The 24,763-nt window shown below is 37.5% G+C and overlaps 1 protein-coding gene across 6 annotated transcripts in view; it reads left to right on the top strand.

Moving 5' to 3' along the window:
- The window catches only part of ANKS1B (ankyrin repeat and sterile alpha motif domain containing 1B), a 1,202,038-nt gene that overhangs the window by 520,427 nt on the left and 656,848 nt on the right, over positions 1-24,763 (top strand). For all 6 annotated transcript variants that reach the window (XM_024127226.1, XM_024127225.1, XM_024127224.1 and 3 more), the window contains exon 12: positions 16,823-17,003. In XM_024127226.1, coding sequence (XP_023982994.1) covers positions 16,823-17,003 — 181 coding nt within the window. The remainder of the gene's footprint in view (positions 1-16,822; positions 17,004-24,763) is intronic.

Genomic DNA, 24,763 nt, shown 5'->3' with positions numbered 1-24,763 from the left:
CCAATTTCCATCTTCTCTAGTCATCATCAAGGTGCATGGGTATTCAAAATTAAATTCAGATGAAATCAAAGGAAACAATTTGGTTGATAAGGACAGCTGCCTTATGAGTCACCGAACCTTAAACTCTTACAGCAAATTTTGATTGTATTCTAAAAGAGGATCTAAGAAAATCTTCAAAGATGTCCAATTTTAAGGCACTGCATAAATAAAAGTTTTGTTGGGATGATAATGGCTGTAGTTTTAGCCCATTAAATAATGGTATGGCCCAAATAGAAGACATGTCTTGCCAGAGTCCACAAAAAATTTCTGATGGAAATGACTCATCAGATGACCCACTGGGAAGCAAATAAATTTGTAAATTTCATGAAACAATATTGGCAGGAAAATATTTCTAAGGCCGCCAAGGAGGCACAATTAACTTGTGCTGAATGTCCTAAATACAACCCAGTGAAAACTATCCAAACTTCCCTTGGACATTTTGACTTGCTAGTTTAAAGGGCCTTTAGATGTATGGCAAATGGATTTTATCCAGTTGCCTCCTTCCCAAGGCTATAAATTAGTTTTTGTTATGGTTTGCATGTTTTATCATTGGATTGAAGCATTCCCTTGCCAACATGTTACCACTTTGGCAGTTGCAAAATATTATTAAAAAAATCATACCCACCTGGGCTGTGCCCTGAGAACTGCATAGTGACAGGGGAACACATTTTACTGACTATGCTACAAAATAGGTTTGTGAGGGTTGGTCTACTCTACAAATTTTTCATTGTGCTTATCACCCTCAGTCCTCTGGACTGTTGGAAAAAAATAATAGCATTATTAATACTCAATTGGTAAAAGTTATGGAGACCTTGAAATTAGTTTGGCCTGAGGCACTTACTCTGGTCCTTCTGAATTTAAGAGCTACCATGTTTGAGAAACATAAGCTATCACCATTTGAAATTATTACTAACTGATTTATGCATTTGGCTTTCTCTGCTCCTGATATTCTACTAACTATAGGAGACATGCTTCAGTCTTGCAAAGGCCCAATCAGAATGTTGCATAAAATAACATATCCTGGTAGAATAGCCTTTCCACTGTTGTGCTCCTTGGAGATGAAGACAACAAACATCAAAATCTACAACCAGGTGATTTTGTCTGCTGAAAATGACATTTTCCAAAAGATTCTTTACAACATATTTGGAAAGTACCATATCAGGTACTCTTTTCTAAAATTGAAATGTAGTTATGTACAGTATCATATCAGCTACTCTTTACTAATCCTTCTGTTGCAAAGCTTAAAAGTGTTTATTCTTGAATTCATGTTTCTCATTTAAAGAATGTTCTAAGGGCTTCCCTGGTGGCGCAGTGGTTGCGCGTCTGCCTGCCGATGCAGGGGAAACGGGTTCGCACCCCGGTCTGGGAGGATCCCACATGCCGCGGAGCGGCTGGGCCCGTGAGCCATGGCCGCTGATCCTGCGCGTCCGGAGCCTGTGCTCCGCAACGGGAGAGGCCACAACAGTGAGAGGCCCGCATACCACAAAAAAAAAAATAATAATAAGAATGTTTTAATACCCAATTGAACTTCTTAATGGAGTAGAAAATTAAAATTAAAATGAACTAAGAATTGAAGCAGAGAGCACCTGATGCTGACAACTTTCTTGAGACTCAGGACCAGGTCAGTATATATATATACATACCACGCTAACCCCATTACTGATCCTTTTCATAATAGATCTGCTTTATTGCACTGATGCATTTACTGAGTTTAATACAACAGTCTTGCTAGGGAAGGTCCACTCATTTGACTGGTGGTTTCAGAATATCACTTAATGATTTCCTTTTATTATGTACAAGATGGTGATGAGTCAGCATTTAATTGAAATACATTTAATCTTAACTCAAAATTTTACATTTCCTGAGGGTACTTCTTTTGGCAAATGTAAAGATAATGTCTTAGTAAACTATTCACAAAGTGTAGCACCTGGCAGAAATCTGTCTGAAGGCTGGATATGTCTCCAAAGACCACAATCATCCAGATCTAAGGAGCCCCTAGTTACCCCCATCACCAATTTCTTCTTGGTTCCCAATGTTATGGTAAATTTTAGGCACCCAGTCCTTAAAACTACCCTACATAGTAAATCTGTTTGAGTTGGTAGATCCACCTTGCTTTTGGTTGACACCACCACAGAACGTTTCTCTAAAACCCTACTCCTCTAACATTCCAAGCATCTGGGTCTTCCCATCTTTTCCTTTGCCTCCTGCATCAAGGAAGTGGTTGACAAAAAAATGTAAGAAATGAGATCTAACCCATCCATGTCAAGCTTTTTGTTGTACCAGGACCAGATGATTGTCAGCTGGCAACTTAATGGCCTCTAATGGCTGTACTGATCCTTGGCCGTAATTTCATACCTATCAATGAAACTGTGAATAACCATACTCTTGGCAGGATACTATGTGTTCCTTTCAGGTACACTTTTGTATGTGTTACAGAGGGAACTGTGGGCTTATGAATGTCTAGACCTTGTATATGACAGGACAATGCTTTTGGGGATACCATGGCATTCCATTTCAAGTTTTTGTTAAAGAAAAAATTCTAGCTGCAATCTTATAGGCTTAGGGGAAAATTGGTGGCTCTCTTTTTATACCCTATCTACTCTCCATTGCTTATCATTGCCAAAGGATTTGGTCCTTATATTGGTGAAATCCATAAGGAGCTGTCAATAAAGAATTTATCTCTACCCATAACTAAAGTAGCAAATTCTACCACTTGAGACTTGGGTCAATAACAACAATCCCTGGATTCCTTAGAGAGAGTCATATTAGATAATTGAATAGTGCTCAGTTATCTCCTTACACAACTGTGTGGTATCTGTGCCATAGCCAACACCTGCTGTGCCTGGAGCAACACTTCTCGTGAAATTGCATTAGAACACATGAAGAAAGAAAGATTGCCCAAGACCTTTTTGGACCAATGTTTTGGATGGCACCCTCTGGTCACCTATTGACGTTTTCAGCTGGCTTCATTCTATAGGGACTTAGATAAGGATTACAAATATTATTCATGAATGTTATTGGAATTTTGCTATGTGTGCTAGTATTTAAACTTTTCATGGTACTCCTCACTCTGATCCACTCTAAAACTTCTATAAATCCAAGATTAACAGATTCAAATGATAGATAAAGCTTATTCAACTGAACTTTCAGGTAAATAGATAAAATTCCTGGATGAGGAAACTACCTGAGTCATTACCTGAATGCCTCATTGTTCCTCAAATGTGGCCTAACCTGTATGACACAGACTTCTTGAAATAACCATTAGAGATTTAAAATTTCCCCAGCTATGGGTGCAACTTTCTGGGACCGCTTCATCTCAGTAATGTGGGACATGACTTTCTGGGACAAATCCTTCCCAGCGATGTTAGACAAAGTTAATCTATAAGTTGATCAGGGATATTTTCAGAGAAAGATCTTGATCAAAATGGGGAAATGTAAAATGTAGAAATATTAATAAAATGGAGTCACCTATTTCAAGAGGTTTTAAAATCGAGCCAGGAGGCCATTAAAAAGGTGGACCTTACACAGGTCCTCACCAGGTAAAACCATGAACTTTTGAATGGAGCCAAACTACAAATATGCCAAGAACTCTGCAAGGACACATGCAACTTGTCACAGTAATGGACTTTTACCTCCCTCTAGTGATAGCCTTAGCACTTATTCATGGTTAGCCAAGACTAGCTTCTGCTTCCAACTCCAATTAAAATTCTTTGTAATGCAAACTTCTCTTCATTGTTTTTAAAAGTCCCCGACTTTTACCCCTAAGTGGGACCCTGTTTGGATTGCTACCCACATCCGTATGCCCCAAATTATAATTTTTTGATTTCTAGTAAATGTTCTTTGCTTGATTATTGCCTCCTAGGTTTATTTAGGTTGACGTATGCCTTATTTTTCTTCTTAGTACTTATCACCATTTGTCAGACTATAGATTTTACTTATTCATTTATTGTCAGCATCCTTCCACTATTTTTAATTTAACAAACACCTATATTGCTCATTATGTTCTTTATTTCACAAATATTTACTCTTTAATTATTATAATCATTGTGGAATGTAGGTACTATTAATGTATCTAATTTGCTCTTTTCTATTCTTTTCTTCACTTCTATTTCATTTATTTCTGCTCTGATCTTTATGATTTCTTTCCTTCTACTAACTTAAAAGCTGATTCATTGAAAGGATAAACAAACTTGATAAACCTTTAGCCAGACTCATTAAGAAAAAAAGGGAGAGGGCTGAAATCAATAATATTAGACATGAAAAACTAGAAGTTACAAAAGACACCACAGAAATACAAAGGATCATAAGAGACTACTACAAGCAACTATATGCCAACAAAATGGACAACCTGGAAGAAATGGACAAATTCTTAGAAAGGTACAGTCTCCCAAGACTGAACCAGGAAGAAATAGAAAATATGAACAGACCAATCACAAGTATGGAAATTGAAACTGTGATTTTAAAAATCCCAACAGACAAAAGTTGAGAACCAGACGGCTTCACAGGCAAATCCTCTCAAACATTTAGTAAAGAGTTAACACCTATCTTTCTGAAACTATTCCAAAAAATTGCAGAGGAAGGAACACTCCTAATCCTACTCTATGAGGCAACCATCATCCTGATACAAAAACCAGACAAAAATACCACAAAAAAGAAAATTCCAGGCCAATATCACTGATGAATATAGATGCAAGAATCCTCAAGAAAATACCAGCAATCAAATCCAACAACACATTAAAAGGATCATACATCATGATCAAGTGGGATTTAACCCAGGGCTGCAAGGATTTTGCAATATCTGCAAGTCAATCAGTGTGATACACCATATTAACAAATTGAAGAATAAAAACTATATGATTGGGACTTCCCTGGTGGCGCAGTGGTTGAGAGTCCGCCTGCCGATGCAGGGCACGCGGGTTCGTGCCCCGGTCTGGGAGGATCCCACGTGCCATGGAGTGGCTGGGCCCGTGAGCCATGGCCGCTGAGCCTGTGCGTCCGGAGCCTGTGCTCCACAACGGGAGGGGCCACAGCGGTGGGAGGCCCGCGTACAGCAAATAAAATAAAATAAAACAAAATAAAACTATATGATCATCTCAATAGATGCAGAAAAAGCTTTTGACAAAATTCAACACCCATTTATCATAAACAAAAAAAAAAAATCTCCAGAAAATGGGCATAGGGGGAACATACCTCAGCATAATAAAGGCTATATATGACAAACCCACAGCTAACATCGTACTCAATGGTGAAAAGCTGAAAGTATTTCCTCTAAGATCAGCAACAAGACAAGGATGTCCACTCTCGCCACTTTTATTCAACATAGTTTTGGAAGTCCTAGCCACAGCAATCAGAGAAGAAAAAGAAATAAAAGGAATCCAAATTGGAAAAGAAGAAGTAAAACTGTCACTGTTTGCAGATGACATGATATTATAAAAAATCCTAAAGACACTACCAGAAAACTACTAGAGCTCATCAATGAATTTGGTAAAGTTTCAGGATACAAAATTAATGCACAGAAATCTGTTGCATTTCTATACACAAACAACAAAAGATCAGAAAGAGAAGTTAAGGAAAGAATCCCATTTACCATCGCATCAAAAAGAATAAAATACCTAGGAATAAACCTACCTAAGGAGGCAAAACACCTGTACTTCAGAAACTATGACACTGATGAAAGAAACTGAAGATGACACAAACAAATGGAAAGATATGCTGTGTTCTTGGACTGGAAGAATCAATACTTTTAAAATGACCATACTACCCAAGGCAGTCTACAGATTCAGTGCAATCCCTATCAAATCACCAATGGCATTTTCTGCAGAACTAGAATGAAAAATTCTAAAATTTATATAGAAATATGAAACACCCTGAATAACCAAAACAATCTTGAGAGAGAAGAATAGAGCTGGAGGAATCAGCCTCCCTGACTTCAGACTATACTACAAAGCTACAGTAATCAAAACAGTATGGTACTGGCACAAAAACAGACAGGTAGATTGATCGAAAAGGGTAGAAAGCCCAGAAATAAATCCATGCACTTATGTTTAATTAATCTATGACAAAGGAGGCAAGAATTTATAATGGAAAAAAGACAGTCTCTTCAATAAGTGGTGCTGGGAAAACTGGACAGCTACATGCAAAAGAATGAAATTAGAACATTCTCTAACATGATATACAAAAATCCACTCCAAATGGATCAAAGACTTAAATGTAAGACTGGGTACTATAAAACTCCTAGAGCAAAACATAGGCAGAACACTCTTTGACATAAATTGCAGCAATATCTTTTTCGATCTGTCTCCTAGAGTAATGAAAATTAAAAAAATAAACAAATGGGACCTAATTAAACTCAAAAGCTTTTGCACAGCAAAGGAAACCGTAAACAAAACAAAAAGACAACCCACAGAATGGGAGAAAATATATGCAAACAATGCAACCGTCAAGGGATTAATCTCCAATTGGTAGGAATTGTAAACTGGTGCAGCCACTATGGAGAACAGTTTGGAGGTTTCTTTAAAAGCTAAAAATAGAGTTACGATAGGCTCCAGCATCCCAAGTCCTTGGCATATTTCTGTAGAAAACTAATCTGAAAAGATACATGCACCCCAATGTTCATAGCAGCACTATTTACAATAGCTAAGACATGGAGGCAACCTAAATGTCCATCCACAGCTGAATGGATAAAGAAGATGTGGTATATATACACAGTGGAATACTAGTTACCCATAAAATAATGAATAATGCCATTTGCAACAATATGGTTGGACCTAGAGATTATCGTATTAAGTGAAGTAAGTCAAACAGAGAAAGACAAATACCATATGACATCACTTTTATGTGGAATCTAAAAAAAGTGATATGAATGAACTCATTTAGAAATAGACTCACAGATATAGAAAACAAACTTATGGTTATCAAAGGGGAAAGGTGGGGGGAGGGATAAATTAGGAGTTGGGATTAACATACACACTATATGTAAAATAGATGAACAACAGGGACCTACTCTGTAGTGCAGAGAACTATATCTGGTATATATATATATATATATATATATATATATATATATATACAGGGACCTACTCTGTAGTGCAGAGAACTATATCTGGTATATATATATATATATATATATATATATATATATATATACTGAATATATATATTGAATCACTTTGCTATACACCTGAAACTAACACAACATTGTAAATCAACTATACTTCAATTAAAAAAATAATGAAACAAAATAAAATTGGATGAGAGAAAAACTCAAACACTGTAAAAACAATCAATCTAATTAGAAAATGGACAACAGACATGGAGAGACATGTCACTGCAGAGGATATACAGATGGCAAATAAGAACATGAAAAGGTATTGAAATTTATTAACAGATAAGGAGAAGCAAATTAAAATAACAATGGATGTCACTGTACTCCAATCAGAATGGCTAAAATCAAAAGTAGTAACACCAAATGCTGGCAAGGATATGAATGGTACAACAAATCTGGAAAACAGTTTGGCAGTTTCTTAAAACATTAAACACATTACTACTGTACTACCCAGCATGTGCACTCCTGAGAATCCATCCCAGCTATATAAAAACTTATGTTCACCCAAAAAACCTGTGCATGAATGTTTATAGCAGCACTATTCCTAATACTTGAAAACTGGAAGCAAACCAGATGTCCTTCAGTGGGTTAATTAAAGTGTGGTACATCCATAACATTGAATACTACTCAGCATAAAAAAAAAAGCTATTGATACACACAACAGTTTGGATGAGTCTCTAGAAAACTACTATGCTGAGAAAAACCAATCCCAAAAGGTTACATGCTGTATAATTCTATTTGTTCATCATTCTTGGCATGACAAAATTATAGAAATAGAGAACAGATTAGTGGTTGCCAGGAGTTAAGGAGGAAGTGGGAGCAGGAGAGAAGTAGGTGTGGCTATAAAAGGGCAACAGGAGGGATCCTTGTGGAATTGTTCTTTTTCTTGGCTGTATCAATGTCTATATCCTGGTTGTGATGTTGCACTATAGTTTTGCAAGATGTTAATTATCTGTGGGGAAAACCAGGAAAAGTGCACATGCGATTTCTCTGTATTATTTCTTACAACTGCATGTGAATCTACAATTAACTCCAAACAATTAGTGTAAAAAATTAAGTTGTAAAAATAAAAGCAACATGCACCTTTATTTGTAAAAAAATTTTCTTTCACTCACACAGTGATATGAACTTCCCATTTGGGCTGCTCAGAACCTGTCTTCTATAATCCTTTGCATAATTAAACTCCTGCTGTTCTTAGACTGAAACAAATCATTAAAAAATTTTTTTTAAAGAAACTAAATTTGGGAAATAATGCTGGCCTTATTTTTAATTTGGGGCACATTTGAATTTGACTTGAGCATCTTTGAAATACTAATGCATAGATATTTGAAATGCCTAATTCAAAAAATACTTTTTGCAAGATAGTCATGACTATTTTAATGCTGGGGGAAGCTTCTATAAAAATAAACCTCATGGTTTAGAGATCAAAGGTTCTCCAGTTCTTCAGTGTCTACACTGACTCCAGAGCTACTTAACACTTTTATTGAATAAAACTAGAATAAAATTCACAACTTTTATTACCCTTTCATGGCTGCATGTAGTCTTTCCAATTAAAGTTTGAATACGTTGTATGACGGGTCAGTTTTCTTACCTGAAGATAAGAAGTTCTATATCTTTCGAAAAAGTCTTAATCATATTAACTATTATAGTCATGATAAAAAATTGTACCCCATTTTAAAGTTTTTTTCCTTTCACTACAAAGAAAGAAAAATATAAACTGTTTCCAATTTGCATGACATCTATAATAAAAAATTTAATAATATCTACACTTTACTGAGCTATTGTCTGCACTCCCTCAAATCCCTTCTTTATACTGTTTTAAAAGTGATCAAGACAGAAAAATATGAGAATTCTAACTCAATATGTTGAACTGATCCCAACTATTTGCATCTTCTCCACTCTTACATGCAATTAAAATGGTAAAATAAATATAAAAATAAGAATAAACCCATAGCAGTGATGAAAAACAGGGAGTGATGCTATTAGAGGCATTTGGGAACTTTTGAAAGATAAAAACAAATGGCTGAGTAATATTCCATTGTACATATGTGCCACATCTTCTTTATCCATTCATCTGTCGATGGGGAAGGGTAAGCTGGGATGAAGTGAGAGAGTGGCATGGACTTACATACACTACCAAATGTAAAATAGATAGCTAGTGAGAAGCAGCCATATAGAACAGGGAGATCAGCTCGGTGCTTTGTGTCCAACTAGAGGGGTGGGATAGGGAGGGAGGGAGGGAGACGCAAGAGGGAGGAGATATGAGAATATACTTATACGTATAACTGATTCACTTTGTTATACAGCAGAAACTAACACACCATTGTAAAGCAATTATACTCCAATAAAGATGTTTAAAAAAATGGTGTTGGATTTAGGCAGGGATTAGTCTGGACAAGTAAAACACCTCAACAGCTTATACATGGAGGAGTTGTCTTTATTTTCCTACCACATGGTAATAACTCTCTCAGTAAGGTGAAGTCAGGTGAAGCCCCTACTGTGGGAACTGGAGTAGGAGAGAGAAATGAAGCAGTATCCTAGGTAAACAAAAATGGTTTACCAAGAACACCAGATATTTGAGGAAAATTAGCAACCAAAAAGAGAGGAACCAAGATCAACAAATAAAGTAAATGACCTCTGAGAAAAACAAAAATTAATGCCAGAGAAAGATTGTAATCAGTTTCCTCAGAAAGATTTGGGAGATTATGGAACTCAGAATAGGAACAGGTCATTTTTTAATGGAAAACAAGTTATTTTTTTAACTTGGAAAGTAAGAAATGTTATTGAAAATTAAAAATAGGATCATCATACCTAAAGGCATAATAATATGCCTAAATGTTTCATGCCTTATCTAATTTGTTCTGATGTATTCCCCAGAGCCTAGAACAGTGCCTGACACATGGCTGATGGTCAGTAGTATTTTTTGAATAAATTATAGAACACCAAATAGTAAAATATACCAGAATATTAAACAAGAAAGATCAAAGAGATTCAATATCCATTTAATATGAACTCTAGAAGTAGGAGAAGAAGCCACAACAGTCATTAAGAGAGTGTGGTACTAGCACAGGAATAGATCAATGGGAACACAGTAAAGTCCAAAAATGTAAACCCAGTCTATATTTGGAAATTTAGTACATGATAAAGGTGGCATTTCAAATCAGTGAAGAAATAAATGATGGTATTGGGACAGTAGGCTATCATTTGGTGGAAAAAATACTTAGAATTAAATTTTTCACCATATACCATATACACAAAATATTTCAGGTTGATTAAAGTTCTAAAAGAAAATACTACTGGTCTAGCTTCCCATTTTTACCACCCCACCTCATCCCCATTTTAAGAAGTATAAGAAGGCATCTAATTTTATTGCCACTGACTTGACAGGACATTGTTTTGTGTTGATATAATTTATCAATGGGCCAGTGTCTAGGAAGTCTGTCATCTCCATGTATTTCTACTGATGCCACTTGCTAATCTTCTGACATTCAGCTGTTTTCTCTGGGAACTCATTTTGAACCTTGGTTTTGCTTGGATAATTTAATATAGCCATTGACTTTTGCTAGCACCACTTTTTCTTTGTGCTGACACCACTGTATCCCTGTAGTCCTATTTGACATTTTTTTTAGGAGGTTGATGAGATCCCTTTATAATTAAATTAAGTGAATTCAAATGATTTAAAATCCACTTAAATACAAGTAAGTGGATTTTTTTATATGTCCATTAGTTTAAATAATTTGAAAATAGCAGAGGAAACTTAGAAGTGGATATTTGAAACTTAGGTTTCAATCCAGAGAAAATTTGAAAGTAAATGTACACATTACCTAAATCGCATTCTGGTTAGGAATTTTGTGTTCTCATTTTATTCATATGTGAATCATATCTGTCTGGGTTACAGTAATGTCATGAAATTCTTAGTATTGCATCAGAATGTTATATTTCATTTATATTTTGATACAACATAAAGATATTCTTAGGAACTTGGTTCTGACTGATGAAGATAAGCCAAAATAAGGGTAGAGGATGTGTGCTATCCTGTATGTGACACCAGTAAATTCACACATTAGTCCCATTAAGGTAATAACTAAGATGGCACTGGCTTCATTGATGTGGGACCAGTGCCGTCTCAATAGGCCCCACGCTAAGAAGGGCCCTATGCTTGGGGTTTAATGCTCTTGCTTAGCTGTCTAAAATTCGTAATTATCTCTGAATTTGTATTTTGTAAGTGAAGTCTGTGGGAAAATGGAGCATGTGCTGGGGCTTGGAGCCTTGGCTCATCTGTGGTCTCAGCTCCCGCCATCTCCTCATATACTAGGTAGGATTCTTGACCACCTGACCCCCCCAACCCTAGTGCTCCCAGCCAGCCCACCAACTGCTGATACAGCACTGAGACCCTGAGTGTGGGGATGGTCAAGGTTGAGTATATGTACTTAGTTGCAGGGCAAAACCCCTGGGTGCCTCTGAGGGTCTCCTCTCATCCTGTAAGTGTCCCTGTGCCCAAGGGAATGCAACAGTAAGTGGCAAATAAAAGCACCATGACAGATCTAGAGAGAGACCATGGAATAAAGGAAAAACTTTTTTCCCTGCTTTTGGAACAAAGAGCCCCACATTTCCATGTTGTACTGCATCCAGCAACTCCATGTAGCTAGCCTTGACTCACAATCATTCATGTGTCCACTCAGTTTCAGGTCCTCAGAGATATTCCCTAATCACTGCATAGCAGGGATCACCAACCTTTTCTGTATGGGACCAGCGAATAAAATAGTTTAGGCTTTGTGAGTCATATGGTCTCTGCTGCAACTATTCAGCTCTGCTACAATCGCATGAACTATAAGTGAATGAGCGTGACTATGTTCTGATAAAACTTTATTTATAAACATTGCAATTTGGGTTTTATATAATTTTCACCTGTCACTAATATTATTTTTCCATTTTTTTAACCATTAAAAGATGTAAAAAATATTCTTAGCTCACATGCTTTACAAAAATAGTCAGAAGCCTGGGTTTGGCCCATGATCTATACTTTGCTATCTCTAGTTAAGTAAATATGTGTGGGAGCAAGTCCTTTGGAAGCTAGGGAGATACGAGTGCTGGACCACGGAGGCAGGGGAGATATTTTAGAGGCCCCATTTATCTTACACATTAAAACTTGGCAAATTCCATTTGTAATTTCAGTGAATTTGTGAAAACACTTTTTTTTTTCTTATACTGAATGACTTAGCAGGATTCCATCAGAATAGTTTTTTAAAAATAGAATATATTAAAATGAAAGTTTAAGTAAATATTCCAGACCCATCCTCTTTTATCTCTATTTTTAATATCACTACCATCTCTTTATTCTTTTCTCCCATTGCTATTATTTCCCCACACAGATATCTCTTTTTTTTAAATAAATTTTTATTTATTTAATTTATTTATTTTTGGCTGTTTTGGGTCTTCGCTGCTGCACGCGGGCTTTCTCTAGTTGTGGCGAGCAGGGGCTACTCTTTGTTGCAGTGCGCAGGCTTCTCATTGCGGTGGCTTCTCATTGCGGAGCACGGGCTCTAGGCACATGGGCTTCAGTAGTTGCGGCACATGGCCTCAGCAGTTGTGGCTCACGGGCTCTAGAGCACAGGCTCAGTAGTTGTGGCACATGGGCTTAGTTGCTCTGCGGCATGTGGGATCTTCCTGGACCAGGGATCGAACCCGTGTCCCCTGCATTGGCAGGCGGATTCTCAACCACTGTGCCACCAGGGAAGCGAAGCCCCCAGATATCTCTTTTTAATTCTACCTCTGTCCTTTCTGTTTTGAGGCACCATCTACTTGTCTCTAGGTTTGAATACATGAACATTCCTTCCAATCTAAGCCCTTCGTGCTAACTACTTATGTAATTGCGAGTAAATCCTTTAAGTGAGCCACTGTATTCTGTGCTAGTTAGGATAAGTAGTTCTAGGGCCACCACAGACAAACGCAGAATCTCAATAGTTTAACATAAAGGATGTTTATTTCAACTTCTCATAAAGCCCAATTTGGGTTGAATGACCCTCCTTCATCTTGCAACTACATCATCTGGAGAGTAAGAGAGGGATGGAGAAGGCTCACTTCTACTAACAGGTCAATCAGTCAGTTACATGGCCTCAACCTAAATGCACATAAGGCTGGGAAATAAAAGAAAACCTAGCTTGTGGTTTTGTTGAGCACTAAAATGATGTTTAAAATGATCCCTTAAAACGGGTTGGCCAACGTTTTCTCTAAAGAACCAGACAGTAAATATTTTAGGTGTTGTGGATAATATGGCCTATGTCACAACTTCTCAAATCTATCATTGTAGTGTTGAGAGCAGTCATAGACAATAAGTGAATGAATGAACATAGTATTCCAATAAAACTTTATTTTCATAAACAGGAGGCAGGCCAGATTTGGACCACAGGCCATAGTTTGCTGATCCCTTTCTTAGAGCATGACTAACATATAATGATTCTCATTTTTCATCATCTCAGATGCTCAGAGAACTTTGGGCAATGATTCCTTACTGCCTCAATGTTCCTTAAGCTGGCTAATGATAACCTATAGGCAGTTCTGAAGAAGTAAATAAGAATGAGGTCAGATGATCACTGATCAATGGTTTCTTCCCTTTAGAATTTCCATTAGCCTGTCTCCCTTCCTCCAGATATGTTATTTGAAGCTATGATACAGTGAGATCATAGTACTCTGTTCAAAGAAAGAAAGGGAAATATCATGTAGATTTGCATAACCGTATAGACTAAGAAGTCTATTCTGAGTCTCGATAGCATCCAAGCATATATCTTGTGTACTTCTGGTATAGGAGTGTATACATTTGTATTTCCCACAAAAATAGCCTTATCATTTAGCATCTACCCAATCGAGAAATCTATGAGTCACCCTAGACTCCTTCCTTAAAATCAACCTACACATCCAATCAGATGCCAACATCTAAAGAGCTATAACCACATTAGCATCTCCTAAAAACATCTGCTATCTCCAACACTGTTGCAACTGCTTTACCTCAGGACCCCATTATGTCTTGGCTGGAATTCTGTAACATCCTTCTAATTAGTCTCCCTTCCTCAAATTCTGCCCTTACCTGTTCATTCTCTAAACTGCTAAAATGATTTTACTGAAATACAAACCCAACTATGAAACCCTCTTACTTAGAAATCATCCAGTGGTTCCTTAAAATATTCAGGTTAAAGACCAAACTCCTTAACATGGCATTAGAGCCCTTTATGATTTGTCCCCCTGCAACATGCAATATCTCACGGCTTGAACCCATCACTACCTTCGCATACTCTGCTCTACAGCCATACTGAACTGTTTGCAGTTTGCACTTTCCTTCTCTCCATCCTCTTTTGTTTGCCTACCACCTCTGCTTCATCAAGAATCAACTCAGCCATCAATCACCTGCTTGTGGAAGCCTTTCCTAATCCCCTCCATAAAGCAGAGGTTACCTTTTATATTTTGTGTCCACTTATCATGACGCTTATCATTCTACGATACTGTACTGACACATAATCCTTGGATTGCTTGTCTCTTCCCTCATGCACCATCCCTCCTCCCACTTCAAGTCTGTAATCACCTGGAGAAGAGGGACAATGGCTTACTCATTTTATTCCTATCATACTGCTTACCAGGGTATCCACAGGTTAGTATACACTCAGCAAATATTTGTAGAATGAATTAATGCAGAAGAATAGTTTGTTTGCTTTCATGATTGCATAACAAATTGCGCTTTTCATGCATTTAAAACATTGGGTGGTCAAGGTTCAGAAACATGTATTTAAGACACATAAGTAAAGGAGTCATACATATCAGTTGGCTTGATCCTTGTAATGTTTATGAGAAGGAACATTATATAAATTTAGTCTGTTGCCTTTATACAAAGTGAAACAAAAGCAAAACACAACACAATGTAACAAAACCACAATGATGGACATACCTGTGTTTCCATTGCAGCCAGTGTCATATTCCATGCCTTTTAATTGCTGTTATATAGTCTAGTAGAAAGAACATTGAATATGAATTGAGATTCAGTACCCCCAAGGAGAGACATTTCATGAGAAACCAAGTCTGACATTGAACCCCAGTCTTTCATACTTCAAAAGCATCTGAGTCCTATGTGGGTACTAATTTGAATTTCATTACTGAGTTCATGTGTTGTAATAATAAATGACTTACCCTCTTGTATAACAATATATATATATGCCTTTCAACCTCTCCCATAAAAATAGTGCAATGGGGGGCTTCCCTGGTGGCGCAGTGGTTGGGAGTCTGCCTGCCGATGCAGGGGACGCAGGTTCGTGCCCCGGTCCGGGAGGATCCCGCGTGCCGTGGAGCGGCTGGGCCCGTGGGCCATGGCCGCTGGGCCTGCGCGTCCGGAGCCTGTGCTCCGCAACGGGAGAGGCCAGAGCAGTGAGAGGCCTGCGTACTGCAAAAAAAAAAAAAAAAATAGTGCAATGGTGAAAGCATATTATGATAATCTGCACACCTTATGTAAAAAAAACTGTAAAATCCATTTCAATATCATTGTCTATTTTAGATTATAGACTAAGTGATGTGTACTTTAAAAAAAAACATGATGAGCTGGAAGAGACAGGGTAACTTGAATATTCTGCAGGAAAATAATTGTGGAATTCAGTGATAAAATTAACAAGTATTTTAGGGCAGTGAAAGTGTTAGTAAACCAAAAGTTTATTGTACTTTGGGGAAAGTAAAGTACAATAAACTCTATTACAAAGAGATTGTAGTTAATCTCTTGTCAAGTATTACAAGAGATTATTAATATTTCATTAATATGAATAAGAAGAATAAAAAGTAAGAAAACTTGGATTAATTCTTAGGAAATGTGCACAATTCTGAGAGCCAAAAAGACTGCAACTTTTCTGAAGGATGATGTTTGAAGCTCTGCTAAGCAGGAAAAAAAAAGTGAATATAATTAAAATTGTGGAAAAAATCAGAAAACTGCTATAGGGAACAATCCATTACTGATAAAGGGTATAGATTATATCTGCTGTTACTCCATGATTTTACCTTTTTTGTTTAAATTGACTTTTCTTGCTATTTGGGGATTAATTTAAATCCTTAAAAAAGAAAATCAAAGTCCACTACGAATACCAAGTAGATTCTTAGATCCTGGAAAATGTGCTATACAACTTTACTTAATTCTAATGATAAAATTCCAGCATATGGTACTTGGGGATAATATCTAATGCCACCAATTCCTTGGACTATATAGAGAATTAAAAAAAAAATGGAACTGCCTTAATTATGCTTCAATGTTGTAAGGGCCCTTTTATTATTAGACTCTATATCCTCCGAGTCTGGCAAGTGCCAAGTCCTTAATAAGTATTAGTTGAATGAAAGGTGACTCAAAATTGCAACATTCTGAATTGATCATTAAGAGAAATTCTGCGCACTGTATTTTGCAGTCTTCTGGGAAAATCTAACAAAAAGTCTAACTTATTTTATCAACTATGCCATGATATTTTTTCATTAAACAATTTTTTATTATTTAACTAATCAAGGGATTATTTAATGTCTCTCTGTAAAGCACAAGTATATTTTATATATAAAAAACGGACAGTTTAACTGAAAAAAATCACTTAGATTAAATTGATGGGGAGATTGGGCTGAAGATGAACATGATCATATTAATACTCTCATCGTGCTCATTTATTTTAGCCTAAACAACGAACATCTATTGTGTCTTCTCTGGATTTTCATCGAATGAATCACAGCCAAGAATATTTCGAAATCAACACATCTACAGGGTGTACAAGCTTTACTTCCAGCCCTCCTGTTAGTCCACCCACCTCTTCTGTGGCAACCACAGAAGTCAAGAACGAGGGAGCTGGCCGTACAGGTAAAGTAGTTCATTTCTGCAGCTATATTTTTGAGCTTTTAAAACCAAAGCCTTTATGAGTTAGGGGACTTAAGAGGAATCTTCATATAAATCTCATTGTGTTTTTTGTTCACCTACATGTGTGGCAATGTAGAGGCTTACCATTTTTGTCAGAGTGTGGTATCATATTCTTTTTGAATACACTAATGGCCTTTCAGTAGTTAGGTATTAAAGATAGTGATTTCATGCCAGGACTTTAATGACACCACCCAAAATGTGTGGAGAAATGTAATCATCATCATATTTTCAGGTCTGACCTTTAAACAGAATCAAAATCTAACCTTTTAACAGTTGAAATGGTTTCGAATAGTATGTTACTATGGTTTCTTAATGTAATATGTCACCTCCATGTTACATCAAAAATTTTAGAATAGACTGATATTTAGTAATAATGTGGAAGGACAATGCTGAGTTGTTTTACATTGAAAAGTAAAACTTTTAATTTCACAAAATAAAATGTTTAAGGTGGGCATTTATCTACTTTAAAAAGTAGCATTTCATTATCTTACACTTAGATGGTTTGTTATATATTGTATTTAAGCACCTGAATACAAAGGCATTAGCACATGGTATATAATGAAAGAGAACAAGTTCCTGAGTCAGTTCTGTCACTGATTTGCTAGATATTTTCCATCAAATCACTTAATTTCTCTGATCTTTAATTTACTCCTCTGAAAAGGGGAAATAATATCTACTCTTTGGGTAGTTGTAGTAATAAAGGAGCTTATTTATGTGAAGCATTTTGGAAACTATGAAAATTAACATTCTTACTTAGTATTATCATTATTGTTTAATATTATTTTTTCTTCTTTAATATTATTTTGTTTGAAATCTGTAGTAGTTTTAAGATAAGAAGAGCCTACTGTACATCTGTACTCATGCCAAGGTGGCTGACTTTTTCTTGACTTAAAAGTATAATCTAAATTAATGGGTAAATCTACTGTTTATTTTATAAATGATTGCATGCACAAAAAATTAATCTTTATAAAAATGTCAAGTGTTAATAGAACAAAGACTAATACATAACAACCTCACAAATGAATTGTATGCTGCAAAACACTTTGAATAAGTGACCCAATGAATTTATTATAACAGAGAGCCATTTCAAAAGTAGCCTGAATTATAATTAAAGCTTCCTACTTGTTAGGCAACGTATTATGTAATCTAAGTATCACTTAAGAATCATCAGAAAAAGGTGGGTAAAGGGGGAGACCTTTGAGGTAGACAGACTTGGATGATATGAATGGGTTAGCATTTAACTAGAAGGATCACCTCAGTATTAATATGTAGCAGACAGATTTGAGTTGAGATGAGATTGGAGGTAGGGAGGTAGGGAGCAGCAATGGAAAATATAAATGGATTTGAGAGATACAAAGAAAGAGTAATCAACGGGTCATGGCAACTGATCAGAGGTGTGATGGTGAGGAAGAAAAGTTCAAGGAAAGCTCTAAAGTTTCTTGCTTAAGCAGATGAGTCAAATCTGACTGCCATTCTTTGAAATATGGAATATTTTTAGATGAGAAGGAAGAGAGGGATGGGTCATGTAGGACCTAACATAGGCCATTTGAAGAGCTTTGACTTTTACTCAGAGTGAAATGGGGAGTCATTTCAGGTCTTTCAGGAGAGTGACATGATGTAACTTCTATTTTATGAAAATTACTTGAAATCCTGTGTTGAGAATGGACTGGAGAAGGAGGATAAGTGTGAAAGCAGGAAGGCCAGTAGGAGGTTATTGTAGCATTGCATTAAGATGAGAGAGGAAGTCAGCTCAGGTCAAAGGCGAAGCAGTGGAGGTAGGGAGAAACTGAGGGATGTTGGATGTATTTTTTAAGATTGAGCCTATAGGACTTCATGGTAGAGTAGATGTAGTTCATGAGAGAAAGAAGAATTAAGGAAAACTGCAAGGTTTTTGTCGTAAACAATTGTAAAAATGGTTTTTACTGTCATCTAACATGAGACAGGTCCTGGGAAGAGCAGATTTTGTGAACAGGGAGAAATACCAGTTCATTTTTTTAAATTGAAGTATATTTGATTTACAATGTTGTGTTAATTTCTGCTGTATAGCAAAGTGATTCATTCTTTTTTTATATTTTCTTTTCCATTATGCTTTATCATAGGATATTGAATATAGTTCTCTGTGGTATACAGTAGGACCTTGTTGTTTATCTATTCTATATATAATAGCTTACATCTACTAAAATTAACCTTCCACCCCATCCCTCCCCGCCCAAAACCCCCTCCCCCTTGGCAGTCACAAGTCTATTTTCTATGTCCGTGAGTCTGTTTGTGTTTCATAGATAGGTTCATTTGTGTCATATTTTAGATTCCACATATAAATGATATCATATTGTGTTTGTCTTTCTCTTTCTGACTTACTTCACTTAGTATGATAATCTCTATTTGCATCCATGTTCCTGCAAATGGCATTATTTTGTTCTTTTTTATGGCTGAGTAGTATTCTGTTGTATATAAGTACCACATCTTCTTTATCCATTCATCTGTTGATGGATATTTCAGTTTTATCCATGTCTTGGCTATTGTGAATAGTGCTGCTATGAGCATAGGGGTGCATATATCTTTTTGAATTAGAGTTTTGACTGGATGTATGCCCAGGAGTGGGACTGTTGGATCATATGGTAACTATTTTTTGTTTTCTGAGGAACCTCCATATAGTTCTCCATAGTGGCTGTACCAACTTGGATTCCCCACCAACAGTGTAGGTGAGAATGAACTCCTTTTCTACCAGGAGTTCATTTTAAGTTTGAGATACCTATTAGATATCTGAATAGCTGTGTCAAGTAGGCAGCTGAAGCTTCAGTCTGAAGACAAAAAATGTGAACATTATCATTACATAGATGATATGGAGTAAGTGTAGATAGAGGACTGAAACCTGAGCTTGATGAAAGAGGTGATAAAAGGAGACAACAGCAAAGGAGTGTGAGAAGGAGCAAAGTAGGAGGACATCGTCTGGTAAGTGCTGTGTTATGAATTTAGATGAAGAAAGTTATTAAGAAGGAGGGAATGGGAGGGGACATTCAAGGTGGCAGAGGAGTAAGACGTGGAGATCACCTTCCTCCCCACAAATACATCTACATGTGGAACAACACCAACAGAACACCTACTGAAGCCTGGCAGAAGACCTCAGACTTCCCAAAAGGCAAGAAACTCCCCACATACATGGATAGGGCAAAAGAAAAAAAGGAAAAACAGAGACAAAAGAGTAGGGACGGACCTGCACCTCTGGGAGGGAGCTGTGAAGGAGGAAAAGTTTCCACACACTAGGAAGCCTCTTCACTGGTGGAAACAGGGAGTGGGTGGGGGGGAAATCTTTGGAGCCATGGAGGAGAAAACAGCAACAGGGGTGAAGAAGGCAAAGTCGAGAGATTTCCAAACAGAGGATCGGTGCCGACCAGCACTCACCAGCCTGAGAGACTTGTCTGTTCACCGGCTGGGGCGGGTGGGGGCTGGGAGCTGAGGCTCGGGCTTCAGAGGTCAGATCCCAGGGAGAGGACTGGGGTTGGCTGCATGAACACAGCCTGAAGGGAGCTAGTGCGCTAGAGCTAGTGGGAGGGGGTCCAGGAAAAATGGTAACTTCCTAAGAGTCAAGAGACCATTGTTTTGGGGCACGTGAGAAGAGGAGATTCAGGGCACTGCCTAAACGAGCTCGAGAGACAGGCTTGAGCCACAGCTATCAGTGCGGACACCAGAGACAGGCATGAAATGCTAACGCTGCTGCTGCAGCCACCAGAAATCTTGTGTGGAAGCACAGGTCACTATCCACACCTCCCCTCCTGGGAGCCTATGCAGCCCGCCACTGCCAGGGTCCTGTGATCCAGGGACAGATTCCCCAGGAGAACACACAGTGTGCCTCAGGCTGTTGCAACGTCACACTGGCCTCTGCCACCACAGGCTTAACCTGCATTCCATAACCCTCCCTCCCCCTGGCCTCACTGAATCAGAGGCCCCTAATCAGCTGCTACTTTAACCCCTTCCTGTCTGGGTGGGGAACAGACACCCTCAGCGACATACATTCAGAGGTGAGGCCAAATCCGAAACTGAACCCCAGGAGCTGGATGAAAAAAGAAGAGAAAGGAAAATCTCTCCCAGCAGCCTGAGGAGCAGCAGACTAAATCTCCACAATCAACTTGATGTACCCTGCACCGGTGGAATACCTGAATAGACAACGAATCATCCCAAAACTGAGGCGGTGGACTTTGAGAGCAACTGTAGACTTGGGGTTTGCTTTCTACGTCTGATTTGTTTCTAGTTTTGTGTTTATCTTAGTTTAGTATTTAGAGCTTATTATCATTGGTAGGTTTGTTTAATGATTTGGTTGCTCTCTTCCTTTTTATTTCCTATATATATATATTTTTTCCTTTTTCTCCTTTGTGAGGGTGTATGTGTATGCTTCTTTGTGTGATTTTGTCTGTATAGCTTTGCTTTACCATTTGTCCTAGGGTTCTGTCTGTCCAGTTTTTTTTCTTTTTTTTTTTTTTGTATAGCTTTTAACGCCTGTTATCATTGGTAGCTTTGGTTTTTGGTTTGGTTGCTCTTTTCTTTCTTTCTAAAATTTTTTATTTTTAATCATTTTTTATTTTAATTACCTTATTTTATTTTATTTAATTTTCTTTCTTTCTTTCTCCCTTCCTTCTTTCCTCCCTCCATCCCTCTCTCCCTCCCTCCCCCACCCCATCTTTCTTTCTTTCATTTTTTTTCTCCTTTTCTTCTGAGCCGTGTGGCTGACAGGGTCTTGGTGCTCCGGCTGGGTGTCAGGCCTGAGCCTCTGAGGTGAGAAAGCCGAGTTCAGAACATTGCTCCACCAGAGACCTCTTGGCTCCACATAATACCAAATGGCAAAAGCTCTCCCAGAGATCTCCATCTCAAAATTAACACCCAGATCCACTCAACGACCAGCAAGCTACAGTGCTGGACACCCTATGTCAATCAACTAGCAAGACAGGAACTCAACCCCACCCATTAGCAGAGAGGCTGCCTAAAATCATAGGAAGTTCACGGACACCCGAAAACACACCACCGGATGCGGTCCTGCCCACCAGAGGGACAATATCCAGCCTCATCCACCAGAACACAGGCACCAGTACCCTCTACCAGGAAGCCTACACAACCCACTGAACCAACCCTACCCACTGGGGGCAGACACCAAAAACAATGGGAACTACAATCCAGCAGCCTGCGAAAAGGAGACCCCAAACACAGTAAGTGAAGCAAAATGAGAAGACAAAGAAACACACAGCAGATGAAGGAGCAACAGCAGCAGACCAAAAAAACGAAGAGGAAATAGGCAGTCTACCTGGAAAAGAATTCAGAATAATGATAGTAAAGATGATCCAAAATCTTGGAAATAGAATGGAGAAAATATAAGAAACGTTTAAAAAGGGCCTAGAAGAACTAAGGAGCAAACAAACAATGATGAACAACACAATAAATGAAATTAAAAATTCTCTAGAAGGAATCAATAGCAGAATAACTGAGGCAGAAGAACAGATAAATGACGTGGAAGATAAAATAGTGGAAATAACTACCACAGAGCTGAATAAAGAGAAAAGAATGAAAAGAATTGAGAAGAATCTCAGAGACCTCAGAGACAATATTAAACGCACCAACATTTGAATTACAGGGGTTCCAGAAAAAGAAGTTAAAAAGAAAAGGATTGAGAAAATATTTGAAGAGATTATAATTGAAAACTTCCCTAATATGGGAAAGGAAATAGTCAATCAAGTCCAGGAAGCACAGCAAGTTGCATACAGGATAAATCCAAGGAGAAACATGCCAAGATACATATTAATCAAACTGTCAAAAATTAAATACAAAGAAAAAATATTAAAAGCAGCAAGGAAAAATAAACAAATAACATACAATGGAATCCCCATAGGTTAACAGCTGATCATTCAGCAGAAACTCTGCAAGCCAGAAGGGAGTGGCAGGACATATTTAAAATGATGAAAGGGAAAGACCTACAACCAGATTACTCTGCCCAGCAAGGATCTCATTCAGATTCGACGGAGACATTAAAACCTTTCCAGACAAGCAAAAGCTAAGAAAATTCAGCACCACCAAAACAGCTTTACAACAAATGGTAAAGGAACTTCTCTAGGCAGGAAACACAAGAGAAGGAAATGACCTACAATAACAAACCCAAAACAGTTAAGAAGAAAATGGTAATAGGAACATACATATCGATAATTACCTTAAATGTAAATGGATTAAATGCTCCAACCAGAAGACACAGACTGGATGAATGGATACCAAAACAAGACCCGTATACATGCTGTCTCTAAGAGACCCACTTCAGACCTAGGAACACACACAGACTGAAAGTGAGGGGATGGAAAAAGATATTCACAGTCATAGTAGGGGACTTTAACACCCCACTTTCACCAATGGACAGATCATTCAAAATGGAAATAAATGAGGCAACACAAGGTTTAAATGATACATTAAACAAGATGGACTTAATTGATATTTATAAGACATTCCATCTAAAAACAGCAGACTACACTTTCTTCTCAAGGGCTCATGGAACATTCTCCAGGAGAGTTCGTATATTGGGTCACAAATCAAGCCTTGGTAAATTTAAGAAAATAGAAATCGTATCAAGTATCTTTTCTAACCACAACGCTATGAGACTAGATGTCAATTACAGGAAAAAATCTGTAAAAAATACAAACACATAGAGGCTAAACAATACACTACTAAATAACCAAGAGATCACTAAAGAAATCAAAGAGGAAATCAAAAATACCTAGAAACAAATGACAATGAAACACGATCACCCAAAACTTATGGAATACAGCAAAAGCAGTCCTAAGAGGGAAGTTTATAGCAATACAGTCCTACCTCAAGAAACAAGAAACATCTCCAACAAGCAACCTAACCTTATACCTACAGCAATTAGAAAAAGAAGAACAAAAAACCCCAAAGTTAGCAGAAGGAAAGAAATCATAAAGGTCAAATCAGAAATAAAAGAAAAAGAAGTGAAGGAAATGATCGCAAAGATCAATAAAACTAAAAGCTGGTTCTTTGAGAAGATAAACAAAATTGATAAACCATTAGCCAGACTCATCAAGAAAAAAAGGGAGGAGACTCAAATCAGTAGAATTAGAAATGAAAAAGGAGAAGTAACAACCGACACTGCAGAAATACAAAGGATCATGAGAGATTACTACAAGCAACTATATGCAAATAAAATGGACAACCTGGAAGAAATGGACAAATTCTTAGAAAAGCACTACCTTCCGAGACTGAACCAGGAAGAAATAGAAAATATAAACAGACAGATCACAAGGACTGAAATTGAAAGTGTGATTAAAAATCTTCCATCAAACAGAAGCCCAGGACCAGACGGCTTCACAGGTGAATTCTATCAAACATTTAGAGAACAGATAACACCTATCCTTCTCAGATTCTTCCAAAATATAACAGATGGATGAACACTCCCAAACGCGTTCTAAGAGGCTACCATCACCCTGATACCAAAAGCACAAAGATGCCACAGAAAAAGAAAAGTACAGGCCAATATCACTGATGAACATAGATGCAAAAATCCTCAACAAAATACTAGCAAACAGAATCCAACAGCACATTAAAAGGATCATACGCCATGATCAAGTGGGGTTTATCCCAGGAATGCAAGGATTCTTCAATGTATGCAAATCAATGTGATACACCATATTAACAAACTGAAGAATAAAAACCGTATG

Source organism: Physeter macrocephalus, chromosome 6, assembly GCF_002837175.3.
Source record: "Physeter macrocephalus isolate SW-GA chromosome 6, ASM283717v5, whole genome shotgun sequence".
NCBI classification, from domain to species: domain Eukaryota; kingdom Metazoa; phylum Chordata; class Mammalia; order Artiodactyla; family Physeteridae; genus Physeter; species Physeter macrocephalus.
This window is presented reverse-complemented; position numbering and strand designations above follow the sequence as displayed.